Genomic DNA, 18,337 nt, shown 5'->3' with positions numbered 1-18,337 from the left:
AAAACAGCTCTTGTGATTCTGAACCGTAGCTTTTTAAGGCCTGCAGTTTCATGCCTAGGTGACAAGAACCGCAGTGGCCTACCTTGAACACCTGAGCTGCCTTCAGAAGAATATAATAAAAGGCTATAGGAACTGCCTTATATATATACATGTAGGAAATGCTTTATCCTTCTTACCCCTCTGTATCTTATTTTACAATGTGCTTTTAGAGATGGGGTGTCCATAATCACACATAGTTTTAGAGATGTAGATGCATTGTGGGTTAACAGAATTGATTGAAGTTGTTTTCCTGTTTGTTCTCTGTTCCTTTCCTAGTAATTTGTAAAATGTGATCGTTTTCTTTAACAGCAGCTGAGGACTGAGTTACCCTTTTCATAAAACTTTATATAGTCCCAATGTCCAATTCCAAAGCAGTAAAAGTCAATGCATTTACTATCATGTATGTAAAATTAGATTTATTTTTCAATTTAATTTATTTTAGAATTGGTTACATTGAGTTTCATCTGCCATTTTATTGCTCAATTGCTCTGCCCTGTAAGATTCTTCTGCAACTTCCCCAGTTGTCCACCATCCTTAGTATCTTTAATGCTTAATATCCTCCACAAACTCCTATCTGATGAGCCCACCCTTTTTCCAGCTTTAAGGCATGATGAATAACACAAGTTAAAGTACAGATCCCTGCATGACTCCACTGCCAACCTCCTTCCACTGTCAGAACTGGCCATTTATTTCTACTTTCTGTTTCCTGTTTTTAAATGGTTCTTTATTCACATAACCTTAGCTCTAAAACCATCACAACATGGTTTCTTTAACAGGTTACGATGAAGGGCCTTGGAAACTGTTCTTAGCTGTACACATATCTGTTGATGCCTTCTGAAGTGTCTAATAGATTTATGAGGTGTGATTTTCCTGCATAAAACCATGTTGACTCATCCCCAAACTGACTCAAAATGGTTTCTGTACAAATAATGAATTCTCTCAACTGTATCCGTGTCCTTTGAGTATAGAGCATTCCTCCCTGCAGCATCCCTTTCCAGCTTCCAGGACTTAGCACAGTGTAAATTGATGAATTTACACAGAATCCAGGCTTCCTGAGCCAAACCCCGTGTTCAGATCATTGTGTCAGCACCTGCTATATTGTGCTACCAATTGATTTATCATTCTTCCCTGTTGAATTTCTTTTAATTCCTCTCATTTCCACAATGGTTCGTGGCAATAACAGCACTGAATTCATCCTCTGCATGAAAAGATACTCATGTTTATTTGCAGCCTTCACTGAGATCATCTCACTGAGTGCTTCCTCTTCCAGGTGAGGGCAATGCAGACTACTGGGCAATGTTACTTCAGCCTGCTTTTATTTAGCCACTTACAGATAGACAGTGTTATCTGGCCACAGAAAGGGCATCTGGAGTCTGAGAGAGCCTCACAGCAGAACAGGCACAGTCTGCCTCTTCTTACACTCAGCCTTTTGGCTTAAAAATGGCTCACTTTCGAATCCCTTGTGCTTTTTAATTGCTTTTCTCCTGGATAGATGAGGCATAAAATGCAAACTAGCTTGGTAGATTGGGGCTGTTAATCTCACCTGCACATTGTAAATCAAAACTTCTGACCATTAATGCCTGATGAAGTGGCGTCTGAAAGGGGTTTAGCCGAAGCTGGTCACTAAGAGGAATACCCGACCAGCTGCAGGACTGTGGGAAGCTGACTGCAGAGTACCTGCGTGTTTTGTGAGGGGAATACAGCAATGCAGCGTGCTAACCATGTTTTTTTAACTTCATTTTTTTAAAGCCACCAGCCTGCAAGAGTTGCTGGTGCCATCTGGTGGCTTGCCTGAACACGAGTGTCCGAGCAGGGAGCTGTCAGCCCACGCTGGTGACAGCCCCAAGGCCCAGGACTGGGGACCGGTGTCCCCAACAGGGTGCCCTCAGCACCAGGCAGCGATGCCATGCCCCCTTCCCCAAGGCATATTGGGTGTAGTAAATATCCCCAGAGAGCACACCGTGTGTGCTGCTTTTCGGGTTTGTGCTGGGCTCCCACCCCCTCCATGTTCTTCATCGCCCTCCCTTCACTCACAGAGCTGCTGAGCCAAATATCTGAATCGTTTGGTGGCCCAAATGGCTTTGCCGTGAGCAAGCCGAGCATCTGCTGTGAGCCAGCCCTAGAGCACAGGGCGGTAAGCTGCCTGCCTGTCACAAATTCCTCTATTACTTGAAAATTGTAGCCCTCCTGGTACGGGGATAATCTGCTAAGTATGACCCAAGTGCTGCCAAGACAATGCTGCCTGTTAGGCCCCGGTGTCCAGCGGTGCCACCAGCGCGTGGCGGCTCCTGGGGGGCAATGCGCCCCGCAACAGGGCCTCCAGGAACCTGGACGGGTTAAGAATGCAATACACAGCACCAATTTCATAACTCCTCCTTCTCTGGTGAATTAACAGACATGGTTTTTGTAGTTCACACATGCTATTGCACAGACAGAATTTTTTAACAGAATTGTGATTATGATTTTTATTTTTACTTTTTGCATGGTTTGCCATGACACATTGATGATTTTCCTATATTATTCCTACTTGTTTTTGCTGCTTTGGTCACAATTAAAGCAAAACTTTAATTTATTACTCTGCTTATGGGTTTTGACCAGTCACCAGTATTCCCTTGCCATGCCACATAAATCCACAGCAAAGCAACCTCTGCCCCCACATCTCTCTCCTAGGCACTTCGCTGCCTCCTTTCAGTACCTGGTTGCTCCCATCTCTTCTGACAGCACCCAAGTTTGGGGCTGCACCTGCACTTCTGCATCCAGAACAGAGCAGGACAGGTCCCAGCCTTGTTTCCTTCTGGCCACTCCTCTCCTGAGCATCTCCTTATTAAATCAGAGGGATCTGCTAGAGAGCTGCTGGGCACAAAACTGTTTTCAGCACCAACAGGAGTCATCATCCAGAGACACCCACGAGGATGCGGCTGCCGGGGTGCCCCACTCTTCTCTGCACATGGCTGCTTGTTGCCTGATAGACGTGCCAGGTCACCAAAACATGTCTTCTCTGGGTTTTGGTAGATGGTCAAAGGAAAACCTGGCTGCTCTCTGGAGTGACAGCTAGCTTGCAGCCTGACACGGAGGAATAGCAGGACTGAACAGATTTTTGCCCCAGGCATCCTCTGCTGATGTGTTAAGTTTGGCAGCATCTTTTGGAGAAGAAGTGAATTAATCTTATTGGAGTTGTGTACAAAAGAGACTGGAAGAGAAGAAAAAAAAAAAAAAAAAGAAAAAAAAAAAAAAGATGTGTGAATCCATGTTGATTATTTTGAAGCCATAAACAAGTGGCATCAGAAAAGAATCTGACAACCATATGGACTTTCAGAAGTGTGAAATCTTCTGAAAATGATATGCAATGATGTAAAGGCTGGAATGAATAAAAAGAAGATTTGAGACACGGATGGATGAGACATACAGGCAGAGGACTGCAATCTGTGATACAGGAGTTAAGATTCTGGGCACATGGAAAGAGTGCTGTAGAGAAAACAGTGTGTGAAGCAAAGTAAATCCAAAGAAGTTACACAAAGAATTCCACAAAAGTGATAGGAATAACAGTCAGCCCTATTTCTTATTTCTGGGCCCCAGAAATCTTTAGGGAGCTGCAGTCTCAGGGACTGAGCACCAACTTTTCCATGAAACAGCCATTATGAGGGGAAAAGCTAATCAGAATGATGGAGAGGAGGGCAATGAGTGTAGGAGGGATTGTCTTGAAGATGTCTGTGCAGTGAGAGGCAAGGTAAAGTGGAAGATGCTGGTCATTTTTATTTCTTTCAATGGTCAGTGCAAGACTCTCATAATCAGTTCCTGTCCCACTCCTCCCCCTACATCTGGGACTCATTTCTAGGGCAACACGCTGGCCTCCTGCCTGCTCCACATCCATGTGCATGAACTGCATTTGTCTGGCCTGCTGTGTGATGTGCCTTCGGGCTTCATCCACTGGGGCTGGGGGGACACCAAGGCCAGGAAAGGATCTAACTGCTGATCTGCTGTCTTGGGGGAATATGGGCCATTGGCAGGGGTAACTCCTCACATCCAGACAAGGGCCACCACGCTGCACGAGGTCTTACCTGCTAGGGGCAGAGAAGCTTGAGGAGTCCAGACTCTGGGGAGCTAAGTTTAAATGCTGGCATTCCAATCTTCTTAACCCTCTGATTGTTTGACACCTTTCCTCTTCAAGCTATCACAGCACACAATACTATAAGATGCAAATTGCAGCAAAATCTATGCAGGATTGATTTGTAAATGGCTCTGACTTTCATTTGGCAGCTGTCCAGGCCCAAATACTGTTTTGTAATGCTCATCGTGGTGTGACTGAAGGGGGAAAGAGGATGAGAGGTGAAAAGCTGAAAGTAGAAAACAAACCGACTGTGCCATCCTAAAGAAGCAGGAAAAAATGTAGGCTGAATGCTCAGAGAGCAAATGATCTATCATGAGAAAACACAGAGCAAAAGCTGGCTTTCATGGACCAGTAGATATCTATGATGTACATGAAATGCATCTACTGGCATGGTTTGGATACTGGATCTGACACATCAGCAGGACTTGGGCTGTGACGGTAGGGTGATCTGGGAAGAGAAAGCTGATGCCACTCCTGCATGCCATAACGCACGTTACTGTGGCTCAACAAAGCACAGTAGTCTTGGTCCAAAGAAACACGAAGATGACCAATACTGGGGAGCCTCCTTCCCACATCTGAGAGTAAAATGAGGTGTGAACAGAGCACAGAACCTGGGACACATGCAGTCTTAAAATCTAACATTTAATTAATCTTAAAATCTAACATCATAAAATCTTAAGATCGAACATCTAATATTCCCATTAGACCACTATGTCTTTAAAAAGCGAATACCCATACAAAAAGGTTCACGTGTGTCTTAATTTTTTGTTATATCTGCCTTCTAAATCCACTCTTTCTCTCTGTCCCCTTCCCTTTCATTACACCATCGCAACACACAGCAATCTTTTTTTTTGCTTGGTGACGTTATTGCAGCCACCAGTAGATGCAATGTCCCATGCTTCATCCACCCCCTTCCACCACTGATGCTGAGACTGGAACTTGAAGTTAGTCCAGGGAGGAACCATCAGGAAAGTGACACTGATGAGAACACGACAAAATTCATAAGGGAATGTAAGGCTCTTTTGCTACTTACAAAGGAAACTCCTGAGAATCGTTTAAGATGCCATAATCTGTATTTTCAGATCGTGGAGTGACAGGCCTAAAGAAAAGCATATCCAGGCCTTCCCCATTTCTTTATTTAATGAGGCACAGGGTTTAGCTGAGGAATTTAGATGATTGATGGATAAGTATTTAGAATTCTTGAGGGTCATAAAGATCAAGGCAAATGGATCAATCCAAAATAATTAATTTTGACACTATGACAACTGCTAGCTTTATTTTTTCCCTAAATAAACGGAGTATTTTTTATCTCTTATTGAAAAACTGAAGTAAAAGTCTTATTTTTCAAGGAACTGCAATATTAAATGTCCTCGTATTTGACAAGAGCATTTACAGACAGATGTAACAGTTCTACCTCTAAAAGAAAAAAGAAAAAAAAAAAAAGTTGAAAAACAGCAATTTCTTAATTTCATGATTCATTCATCAGCTGGTCCTTTGACACTTTTTCTTAATTAATAGAGTTGTTAAGAGACAAAGCAGCAAGAGAGACACATTAAGCAAGGAGAAAAAAACCCGCTGAGAAATAAATGTTTGATATTTAATTACAACAGTCGTGCAGTGAGCATATGTGCTGTGCCACATCTCAAGCAGAATCAGCACATCCTTGTATCCTCAAAGAAGTGACCTTCAGAAAGAGCAATTAGCTTTCTAGCACTTTTTCTTTCCTATTACTAGTAAAGTTTCTGATGAAACAGGATAGTTTAGAGGCTGAATTTCTTCTTCTAGAACATGTATTTGTTAGACATACAGCCTCAGGGGCTGGGAATACAGCAGTGCTGAGGGACCTAGCTTGGAAGGCATCTTGGGACAAAAGTTCATGGAGAACAACTCCAGTTGCAGAGTCTAGGCTGTAATACGAGCACCTGTCCTGTAGCTGATGGCACATGCCCTCTGCGTGGCCTCACACAAGTCCCTCTGCCACATGGTAGCTTGGTTTCCCCAGAGAAAGAGAGACAGCAGACAGCAAGCCCTGTTGCCTCTTGCAGCATTAACATTCAGGATTAACACCGTGCAAGGCCTATTTTGGCTCCATAACAAGTTTTTCCTGCCACTTCATGTACCCAGCTTTCCCTGTCCCCTCTGCAGAGAGTGGGCCATCTCTGGCAGAGCTGAGCACCGCACCATCCCATCCCATCCCATCCCATCCCATCCCATCCCATCCCATCCCATCCCATCCCATCCCATCCCATCCCATCCCATCCCATCCCTTCCCATCCCATCCCATCCCATCCCAACACTGGTGGGTAGGAGGGTGCAACTGCAAACCAACCCTTGTTTCTGTGGGGCCTTCAGGCCTAACTCTGCATTGAGGGGAGAAATTACATTCCTATGACCTTGGTGCCAGAGACTGAATGCTTCCCAAAGCCCCAGGAGGAGGGAGGAAGACTGGAGAACAGCCAGCAGGCAACACCAGGCCATCACAGCCTCTGCAGAAAGGCAGGGAGGAGAAACTGGTGGCCCAAGGCCAGCTGCTGCCAGGGGACTCAGGTGGATAATTTCTCAGGTGGATAATGAGCTCTTCCCTGAAGACTGAAGAAATCTGCTTTGCCTCCTAGTGAGAAAAGCCCTGGGCTTTATCCTCAGCAGCTAGCTCTCTCTCAAACACAGCAGAGAGATACAGGAGTCGTCCTTCCAGGACATCAGTGGGGCCCTCAGATTCTCCATCAGGAGAGAAGGGACAAAGTGGCCTCAACAGCTGCATCTCCTCGTTGAGGAACCAAATGCCATGTCCAGGTTTGAGTTGGTGAAGACCAGCTTAGGCCTATGGAGGATGTGTGCTATGGCAGTTTTCTTCATGAAAAAAGAAAAAAAAAAAAAAAAGAAAAAAAGAAAAAAAAAAAAAACTGCTATAAATACAAATGCAAACTTCTTTTTTTTTTTTTGTAGGAAACTGTCATTAGAGAAACAATGTTGTACAACCAGGGGGAATTTGCAGAAATTGTTTCATTTTTCAGCCAAAACAGCCAGACCATATTAAATTGGACACCAGGAGGAGGTGCAACACATCTACCTTGCTGTAAATCAACCCCTTATTTTTTTATATTGCCCTCTTCTGCACCGACTTTCACAGGCTTCAACTACCAGAGATGTATTTTCATTCAAAAGAGGATGCCACTAGGCCACTAGGTAGAAATGCTGGACATTATAATTTTTTTAGGAAGGCAGCAAGCCAAAGGCTTTGCCTGCCATCAGCTCACAGCACTGGGGTTGATCCCAATGGGAGAGCAGGAGTCCAGCCTCACAGGGGCTGTTTTGGGCTTTCAGGTTGCACCAGGACACGTGGAAAACATCATCCTGAGCATTTTGCTGCATTCCCACCTTGCTCACCTTGCAGCGTGCTGCTTTTGCTTTACAGGCTGCCGTGGGGCTGGGGAAGGCTATCGGGGCTGGGATTTCCATGAGCAGAGCAGAGTTTCTCTGCTTGTCCCAGGGTTTTCAAGGAAAGACAAGAGCCACGCTGGGAAGCATGCAATGAAAGACAAACTTTCATTCATCCCTTCCCAGGGCTCTGTCAGAAATGGTGCTTGCACATAGGAAAGACAAAGGGAGAGGACTTGTATCTGCAAAGTCGTCTTCCCTTACTGCTGAAAAATAAGATGAAACTATTCTTCTCTTTGGGTTTCTATTCTGTTTAGTTTCTGCCCTGTTGCAATGTCAAAGTCACAAGTGTTATTTACAAAATAGAAACCTAGGTAAAAAAAACATTTGGAAGAGACCTTTCAGCTCATGCTTTCCGCTCTCTCCAGCCCCCCAGCTTTATGCAGCAGCCTCCATACTCTGTGTTAAAGCCGTCTCTGCCCGTAACTCACTCCCAGTGCCAGTGCTAGACCTCCCTCTGCGAAGCACATGCACCGGCAGATAATCCAGATCAGTTTACCTCCGTGTACCTGGCAGCACGCTACTGTGCAGTGACCAAATATCAGAAGAGTTAGTGGTTAATTAGGATCAGTTTAATCCCTGCTGACTGCCTGTCTCTGTGTAAAAAGGGCACTAGAGGTTAGAAAGTATTAAGTGCCTTAAATGTGCACTTGCATAACGTGAAAACCGAGTGAAGACCCAGACTTTGTTCTTGGAAGTGCTGATGTGAAATGATTTACTCCTAGAAGCATTTAAACATGCATCTTACCCTATCAAAGCAAGAAAACCCATCTAAAAATTTTTGGGAAGAAATGCCACAAGTGTTTGGCCATGGAAAATAACGAACCAGCAGCACAATGGAGACAAGACTTCTGCAGAAATGAGGTCTTAAAGAGTCTTTCAACTTGTAAAAATTTAGTTCAGCATATGAAATATAATTTGTATAGCTGGAATAAAGCTTCTTCTAGGCTACAAGTGTGCCTAGATCTCCATTTCATTAGTTTCTATTTGTCATAAAAATACAACAGCTAATCATTAGATAACTTTGCATTTACACCCTGTCTATGGCACTCCTCTTGGAGCCCAGGCTGACAGCTTGTATAAAATTATTTAACGAGTGCCTGACAATAAAATGTAGATTTTACTTTGTTGAGATGCTCAGCTATTGCTAAGCATGAAATTCTCTAATGGCATGTCAAAACATGGAGATCCTTCATGATTTTCTCTTTATTTTACACATTACTCTTATTTTAAATGAAAAAGGATCCTGAGGCTGATTAAAAGAGCTGAGTTGCTGTTTGAATGGAAAAAATAGTAGGATGATTTGTAGAAACAATGCAAACTAATAAAACACCAACAGGCCTACAGGACAGTGGTGAACTCACACACATCTTCACACGCACGGATAGACCACTGCTATTCTTCCCAACTTATTTTATTATTTTTTTTGCTACTGGTACATTTATATAAGTATTAGTGACATTTATGTAATAACAGGACGTTAGCTCCTTTTGAGGTCATCTGTCCTGGTGACTTTTTCCCCATATCCAGCCATAAGCTCCTCGTTGTGACATCACTTTGGCTGCCGTGGCCATACCTGTGATGTCAACAGGAGGGATTTATGACCTGAGGGCGGGCGTAAGCTGCAAAGAGCAGATCAGCTCACAAAGAATAAAGGTTTTGTTTTGCCCTGCTAGCAGAAGGAGAAGGAAGCACCCACCTGCCCTTCCTCCTCTGCCTGTCCTGGTTGAGCAGGACCCTGTAAAAAAAAAAATAATGTAAAAGGATTAAAGTTTTACATGGTTGGTGTTAAAGGACCCTCTGCTGCTGCCTCCAAAACCCAGTGGGGCTCTGCCAGGGGAGCTGGGCTGTGTCAGGCCCTCTGGAGCTTGGGCACACACCTACACTGCTGCTCCTCACTGCTCCCATGGCCACCTGGTATGTTCAGGCCACAGGAGAAGCAAAACCACAGCTGACAAACTGGCCTGTGCAGATGTGCCCATAAACAGTGTTTTTGGACTTTATCTACTCTGGAAGTTCCCATTTGATCTCATGTCTCTCTTGTCCACTCAGTCCAATCCCTCTTTCTGAAAATCAGGCTTCCTAGGGGAAGCCAGCTCTGCAACTTCATAAACATATTCACGCTTTCATCTTCTGTTTGGTTCCCTGTTGTTCCAGCCAGATCAATAGCAGAAATTGCATTGGCAACATGTTTATCTGAGGACCTCTTCCAGTGTCATTTACTTGGCATCATTTATTTGGCATTGCAAGAGTCTGTGATAGTCAGTGAGATAATCATTTGGGAGGGTATCTGAATTAAGATCAGCTTTTGCCATACTTTATATTCCCTGTCAACAGCTGATGTATTTAAATTGTCAGCTCGTGTAGTCAGCTGGGATAAAAACGTGTTGCTCCCCAGCACTGCCCTTGGCTCACCGGCATGAGCATGGATTTCCACCAGGCCCCAGCGCAGGGAACCAACTCCCTCCCAGCTGCACTTTGAATGCACAGAAAACCAAAAGGGCAACTTTTCGGGGCAGAGGTGGCGTTTCACAGCCTGGCAACTCGGCTCTGAGCACGCTGATGCAGCACCTCTGAGCTACTGCGGACAGCAAAGTGGCTGATCTGTGACAGCAACCACCACAGGTCAGCTGGACACAGAGGAAGGGTCTTATCATATACTGAGAGTCCACAGGGAATAATAGGCTTTTCTACTAAGTTCTTCATATGGCAGTGCAGGAAATACATATGCAGCAGGATGCTGAAGAGCTGAGATGATGTCTTTGCAGCTTACGCATTGTTTCACCCAAACAGAGCTTCTTAAGCTATCTTCCTCATGAGACTTGCACAGGAGAGCTACTCAGATTAAAATAAGGATGTACAAAATCTTTTCTCCCTCCTCAATCAGCTTTTCTTTCTTCTTTTAATTCAAACATTTTTTATCAACCTGAAAAGGTGATCGTGTCCTCCTCATTTTGCAGCTCTTTCAAATTCTGTCTACTGAAAGCCACATAATGAGAATGGTCACCACCAGGCTGACCTGATCTGGGCTCCTCTTCAGTCTAGGTTTCTGCCTGAGGAAACTTGTGTCACTTTATCAGTGTTACGATGTCAGCCTAATTCAGAGAGAACTTTGCTTTGCACCAGAGGAAGGCACAATTCCGCCCACTGCAGAACACAACGCACGACACGTCAGAAATAACCACCACACAACCTAATAAAGTAGATCCCACCACTGGATCCCCGATAGCTCACGCTTCTTAGCTTGCTGCCTAGCTCAGTTTTGGGCTGCTCCCACTGCCAGTCTCCAGAACTGCTCCTGGGTACAGTTCAGGGCTCTTTTACTCCAGGACTCTCCCCAAGAGCCCCCGTGGCAGAGTCTGCACCAAGCTGTGGTCCCATGCAGTCCTCCAGCACCAGTCCTCTGGTGCCAGCCATCAGCCCTCACACCCCAAAGGGCACCCACGAGCTCTTGGGCAACTCACAGGGCAGGAAACATCATCAGTCCTCAATGTCATGCTGTAAAATCACTCTGATATTCCACTCACAGCATCAGAAATACAGAAAACGAACCCATGTTTCATTCCATTGAGCTTCTCCTTTGAAGAAGAACCTGTACAAGAAACATCCTTTGAAGAGTCAGGTATTTTCTTCATGCCCCAGCAGGGAAGCAGTGCAGGAGGCAGAGGCAGCGGTGGTTTTTACATGACCCGTAGATAGCAGCAGGCAAATTCACTTGAACTGGCTCCACTAGGTGTTCTGTGGCTCTGCAGGTAACCGCCTCCCAAAAGAACAAGCTCTGTGTTTTGAAATGATGATGCAAATTTTCTTATCCTGAAATTCAGCAGAAACTTCTTCCTAATTGGGCAAACGTGTTGGTGTCTCGCAGTGAGAGCTCTCTGGTGCAGCTGAGATGTAAGCGGGAGGCAAGCTGGTTTGGATTCAGCTTAATTTCCCCAGGGAAATATATTTTAAAGTACAACAATTCTGCTGATACGAGGGTTGTGGTGGAGTGAAAGGAAGATCGCTGGACACCAACCTGATGCAAGAAAACAAGCAAGAGGTTTCTGAAGAGGAACACGTGCTCCACACAGCCTTTGTTTGGGATAAATCCTGCTCACAATGGCTGTGTACGGTCAGTGCAGCAGGAGCCCAAGCAGAACTGCTGCCCATCTCCCCTAAGCAGCCACACCAGACCAAGGCTTGGTTTTATTAGAGCACAAAGAAACGAAATAAACTGTGTTTTCCACGTCTGGTGATCAACCTCTTCCCACAAGGAGCCCCAGATCCCACAGCCCTCCAGCAGCTCCATCCAACTATGCAGCATTGGGTGCCCCTATGGCAGCAGCACTCCCACCCTGCAGGTTCAGGCAGGATATCATCCCTTGGCACAAGTGACTGCCACCAACCTCTCCTCCTCAGTGATCTCGAAATTTTTGGGGGTCTGCTCAGACATCAGGAGGTTCTTTGCTTGTTTCCTTCTCAAAGAGCAGCTATTTTCCCTGTTCAGCTTGAAGACAAGAGGTTGGGCTCCCTCTGAAGCCCTCTGACCTGCTCCTGTAGGTGCCCTGAGGAGCTCCGTGGAGGCACAGCACCACGTGCTCCAGCCTCCTACCCCACAGACATCCCTGGCCTGTGCCTTTCCTCACGTCCCTCACAGGCAGCCTAAGCTATCTTCAAGCAGCATCTTCCAAAACACAGCTTTTATATATGCCCCTTTCTATCTTTGAAGAGTTATCTTGGTTACTAATCGATTATTTTTTTTAATTAAAATAAAAATTCATCCCCTGGGTTGTGCCCCTAACCCACCCTCGCTTTAATAGCTCAGTGTCCAGCTCCCCAGGACCGGCAAGCATGGTTTTCACCCCCGTGTGCCACCAGCTTCTCCTCATACACCCAGTTCTAGGCTTTGGACCCCAGTTTGGGAAAGAGAAACTTAAAACAGGCTGCTAAACTGAAGGGGCATGAGATTTTTGGATCTATCCTAAATCATAATAAATGTTCATTTTTCCCCTCTCCCTCCCATTTTATCACTTATTTTTTAGCCACAGCTGGTTTAATTGACTCATCCTTTCTTACTTTAATGCCTTTTATCCCTTTAATCACCTCCTAATGGGTTTTCTTCTTTTTTTTTATTCATTATATTTAAAGAACGTTTGTTATTCCCCACAGCTTTGAACAGCATCGATTCATTTTTAGTTTTCTCAAGTCCTCTCTCCTTGCCTACAAATACTGCTTTTGCTGACAAGGTTCCTCCACATATTTCTTTTCCTAAATCAGGTGGAGGGAAACACACACCCCAAGCTGTAGGTCTCCTCGTTGGTGAGCCAGAATGTTTTTTTTTTTCTGCTTTCCACAGAAACTTTGTCGTCTTACATCCTATTTTAATAGGTCCAATTTTCAGTTGCATGTTCCTTAGACACACCAGATCTGAATAGCAACATTGGCTTCATTTTTTCCATGCAGGAACTGAACGTTAATTTTTGACAGCAGTATCTAAAGCATTCAGGGGCTCACTATCCTTCTTCCAAACCTTAATAAGTCTACAGGAGAGTATCAGGTAGGGCACAGAGGAAATGTTTCAAAGGTTCTAGGACCTCTGGGAACACCACATCAAATCCAGCTGTACAATCCTCACCAGTGACCAGAAACATTTTTTGTAATGACAGCGCCAAGCCCATCAAGAAATCATTTGGCATCCTCAGCTTAATTCCCTTTGAATACATCCCCAGTTCAGTGGTACCATTAACAACAGCTTCAGCAGAGAGGTCCTTATTCAGCAAAGCTCTTAAGCCCAAGCACAACTTTCAGCATGAGAATACTGCCATTGAAATCAATGGCAAAACCTATGTACATGCCTGTCACGCTACACAGGGACTGACCAAACTGTTGCCCTTCTTCTGTCCTAACAGGTTTAAATCCCAGGATCCTGAGGCAGCCCCTGGTACAGTGTCTATTCTGTCACCTTGTAAAAGCAGCAGAAAAAGTGGAGCAATACAAGCACAGATAGAGGAGATCATGCTTTCATTCTCATTTGGGCCCTAATTAATTCAGCAGCTGCTCCTCTACTGCTAACGATGGAATAGTAGCACCTAAATGCTATTACTTGATTGCAATGACCTTTTCCTCTGTCTTTTCTTTCCTGGTTGCAACAGGACTATACAATGTAAGATAACCAAGCACCTGTATAATGTCAAACCCCATGAGGATCATCAAGCTGCAGTTTTACAAACACCTTTAGGCTGCAACCTTGCGTGCCTCAGAGAAGGCTGTGAGGCTGAAACTGTGGATGTGACAGGCAGGGTTTGATCCTGTCACACGAGGAAAGCCACACGTAGCTGAACCTGTACTTAAAGTGATCTCCACCACAGCTCTTCTGCTCCTGGTTCATTCAGAGCGACCCCCTTCCATCTCAAGCAAAGTGCACTGCGCTGCTTTGCTGTTTCTTTCCTCCCGGAAACTAAAGAGTGAATGAAAATCTTCCTGTTCAGGATGGTATAAAATAAAATAATGGCAAATAAAGACATTTTAATTGCATGGGATTTCTGGAAAGAAAAAAAAAAGTTTCAAAGTGGGGAAAAAAAAAAAAAAAAAGTAGGTATGTGCCTGGTACACAGAGAGCCCTTTCTCTTCCCCTTTGTGGCAGAGGAATCAATGGAATTCATATAAAAGCAGGAGGGGGGTGGGAAGAGAGATAGGAGATTCCTTGCTTGGTACCAGCAGGTCACAAGTCTCATGAGGCTTGAGCAGGGCTTGGAAGGGAGCTGCTGGCTCTATCTCCGTGTGTACCTTTTTGTTCCTTGCCTTGGATTTGCTGGTCCGTGGCATGCTGCTTTGCCTGACTCTATATAGAGCTTGTAGCCCACAGGAATTTGGACAGAGTGGTACAGACATCGCCGACAGAGACTCTGGTCACTGAGTATCCCTTTAAAGGCAGTCTCATGACCCAGTCCTTACTCCACTACCTATTAAAGAAGGAGACAAGACGTACATAGACAGCTTCCATTCAGACACCCAGAAGGACACAGAAAGGCAAGACAATTTAACAGAGCTAACTGTGAGTAAACGCGAGGCATTAGAGGTGCTCTCTAGAGCAAAGGGCATGGAGAAAGATTTGTAGGAAATCCTCAAGTGAAAGAAGGCGCAATATTTCTAAAAATATATTTGCATACGTTGTTCAAGAGGCAAACTTCTGTAAAAGAATGCTATTCTGTCATTTTAGCATTTTTTTCCTTTAAATACAAATCTAAATATCTCTTAATATAGCACTGACCAATGCTTGATTTCCCATAAAAATCCAAAGCGTTGATTTTGTGCTGCAGGTACTGGAGCCTTTTGCAAATACAACCTTTTTTTTTTTTTTTTTTCTTTTTTTCACTGGGATAAATTGCACAGAAGGAATATCTGGGGGGGAAACCTGAAGACAGCCTTTTGCAAATGTGGATTGAAACCCCAGCCCGGAGCCTCCAGCTGAATGCCTGCCCCTCGTGGGGGGCAGATTTCCCTCTGGGAGTGCTGGATGTGCCCCTTTTTCTGCTGGGGATGGAAAAGAGCTGTGGGTGCTTGGCAGCACGGAGAACACACAGCTTCCACCGAGGTGTCCCATCATGCGTGCAGGTTGCTGGCTTTTTAATAGAGGAGTACAGTGTGTACTGTGATGGCCAAACATCCTATATGGGTACAGCATCCGGGAAAAGCTTGGTTCTTCTTAGCCAACAGTCGTCAGCATGTCCCTACACCCCATTTTTTCATGGCAACAAGATCTGGCCAGGTATTTTACTAGTGATCATTATTTTCTCTAAATATCTGTGTTATTAATTGCAGGTATGGTTATCTGGTGGAGAGCGTTCCCAGCTCACCTTCATGTTGCCCATTATCTTCTCTGTATCCGTCCTGTCTGCTTGCTGCTTAAAGCAGGGTAACTGCATTTCCTATGATGAGCTGAGAGACCTGAAGACTGAATTTGCTATCACTCTCTATCACCACATCTCCGGAGCAGAGAACAGAACCAACCTGGTGGTTTCCCCAGCAAGTGTGGCCATTTCTTTGGAGCTGCTGCAGTTTGGAGCTCAAGGAAATACCTTTACAGAGCTGCAGGATGCCCTAGGATACAACATTCATGGTAATGTACTGCTTAAAAAAATACTTCTTGCCTTATGTTTTGCAGAAAATTCACAGCTTTACTTAGAAGACAGCAACAGCAAACATCATAAACTTCTTTTTCTTCTGTCTCACTGCAAAGATGTAATTTAGAAATGTTTTCTCCACATTTGATAGACAGGTATCAGATGCATAAAGAACACTTAGTAGCAGATGCACACATTATTATTCCTCCTTCTTTTGGGGTGATGCTTATTGTTTTACTTCACTGAAGTTCAATTATAAAAAAAAGGTACTCCCATGAAAAGCAGAAGTGATCCTGTTTTCCTAGGGCTTTCTGGTTCCTGTTGTGTCCTGGTCTCCACCATGTCCTCTACAAGGAGATGATAGGAAGAAGATAGTAATTTGTCTCCTATCCCACTCAGAAATTTTATGAATTTGATGGAAAATGAATTATCTTTATGACTTTAGCCCTATTCCTAATGTTACTACAACTAGCCAAAAAGATGAAAAGTTAGCAGAAGGAAGTTGGCAGACAGTGAGATATGCTGACAGACGGATGGTGCAATTGCATCTTTCCCTGAGAGCAGGCTAAAATAAAATTCTCACTGGGAATCTGGAAGAGATATGGAAAAGGCAGATGTCTCAGAAGCCAGCATTAAGAGAGCTGAATTGAAGGATGCTGTTTTCATTTTAACTCTGGATTATCCTACCATCTCACACCACATGGCAAAAACTATTTTGCGTGATGGGCACAATGTTTATGAGAAGTGGATGACTGCCTCATCTTCAAAATTTGCAGCTTACATACAAGACTTATGTATAGAGATGACACCATTATCCCTCAGCATAAAATTTACTTTCAGCATCTGAAGACTAAAGATAAAACCTACAGAAATTTCAGAACTGTCCTGTAGCCTGCTTCAGCCATCATTACCATCCTCTATATCATTGATATTCAAAACCAGCACAGCAGTAAGAGCTGACTCTGTTTGATATAGACAGGTACAGATACGTGTACTGACACAAGGACAGTGTCTCTATATTGTGAGCAGGTGATATAATGACACCTTGCCTATAAGACTCCCTTTCTGTAGATTTAGTAGGGTAATTTTAAACAGCAATAATTCATACAAGGATTTTAACTTGGTAATTGTCACACTTCTTGTCATGTAGGGGATCTATTAAGAAAAAAGTAAGAAAAAAAATTAAAGAGAACATTGCACATTGAAATTTAGGCACAAACCTCCACACAAAATATAACAAAGAGAAGTGCAGAGGTTGTTAATGACCTGCTAGCTCTTTTGCACTGTCTGACTTCTGTCTTCTCACATAATACGAAGCAGACGTTTTATCTCTACTTTAGCTCTTGTGGCACAAGCCACGTGAGTCTTGGCTTTCAGTAATATTAATGTATGAATGTGGGAAGAAAAGTAGGATGGGATCTATTGCTATTGGTTGTAATAGCAAATTTCCAGTGGGGGATTAGGAAATGACCAAAATCACACACTTTAAGATCAAATACTTTGAACAAATTTCCTATCAGATGAGTAAAACCAAATTACATATATATGCATGTCTGATAAAATTCCATTCTTCCATATTTGCATTAATATTTTAGTCAGTCTTTCTTTCACAATAATGAAGGATGTGGTTAAAACCTTGGCAGACTAAAAACAATGAAAACATTGATGGTTCATTCACTATTCACAGAGAATCAGCTCTTACATGCACTTGTAATCTTCTTTTAACATTTGGAAGATTTGTTCACCTTTATTCTAGTACTAAGAAAAACAATGTTTAAAGGGATGTCTCTCTAGACAGCACAGATAAAATGTTGTATTTTAAATATTTTCTCCTTGCTATTTTACTTTACCTGTCATAGAGTATTTTAAAGCAAATTTGAAATGCTTTCTGAGTAAGAATTCAGGACTTTGGTTAGCTAAGCACTTTGATACGACTGAAGTTACAACCTCAGGATACCACACCTCGCATTAACATCTGCTTCCAATTTACCATCTTTGATTTCTTACATCCTCCAGAGAGCTTGCCAAACACTCCTGCACTAATGAAAAACACACAAGGAAAGCACTTTACACCTCAGACTGTGTGAGTTTTCTTGACATCTGTTCAAGGAGTTCAGTATTTTATCCCTTAAAGAGTAATAGATCTGAGTCTTAATACCAACCTTCATATAGGTGATTAGTCTTCCTGCAGGTTATTAAAGGAGAGCTATTAGGTTAGAAAGCATGTGCTGGGTTCTTGGGTGGTAGAAATAGTGAAGCTTTCCCTCTACCCCAGCGAAAATCTGAGCAGATGTAGTAGAAGTCTCCTGTTGAGATCAGGGACCTGGCTAGGAGCTGGAGTCTCATGGCAATCCTCCCCTTGACTTGGTGATCAGCCTGGGACAGGCTGGTCCAGGCAGGATGGATCCAGCCCACCAAAATCCTCCCTGGGTTATCAGCCCCAAATCGCCCATGTCCCAGGCAGCAGCCCGGCCTGCATTCCCTCCAGCTCTGCCTATGGGAAACGGGGTGCTTCCTTCCTCTGACTTAGGCACTACCTGGTGTTAAAACCAATATTTCCAGTCCGAGCCATAACTTAAGCCTAGCCATGCCCCCTTTGGGGTTTCAGGTACCTGGGATCTGCTCAGGGTGCCCCAGGTGTACAGGC

General features: G+C 44.0%; 1 protein-coding gene across 3 annotated transcripts in view; it reads left to right on the top strand.

Annotated features, from left to right (window-relative positions):
• LOC311430255 (protein FAM124A-like) overlaps positions 1 to 18,337 on the top strand; it is a 76,379-nt gene that overhangs the window by 43,402 nt on the left and 14,640 nt on the right. For 2 of the 3 annotated variants that reach the window (XM_084506795.1, XM_084506796.1), the window contains one exon: positions 15,389 to 15,686. In XM_084506795.1, the coding sequence (XP_084362921.1) occupies positions 15,389 to 15,686 (298 nt within the window). The remainder of the gene's footprint in view (positions 1 to 15,388; positions 15,687 to 18,337) is intronic. The other variant, XM_084506797.1, reaches the window with a different exon arrangement.

The sequence above is a fragment of the Aythya ferina genome (genome assembly GCF_964211825.1).
Source record: "Aythya ferina genome assembly, chromosome: 1".
Lineage (NCBI taxonomy): Eukaryota > Metazoa > Chordata > Aves > Anseriformes > Anatidae > Aythya > Aythya ferina.
The sequence above is the reverse complement of the archived record's forward strand: the minus strand, read 5'-3'. Positions and strand labels throughout refer to the sequence as shown.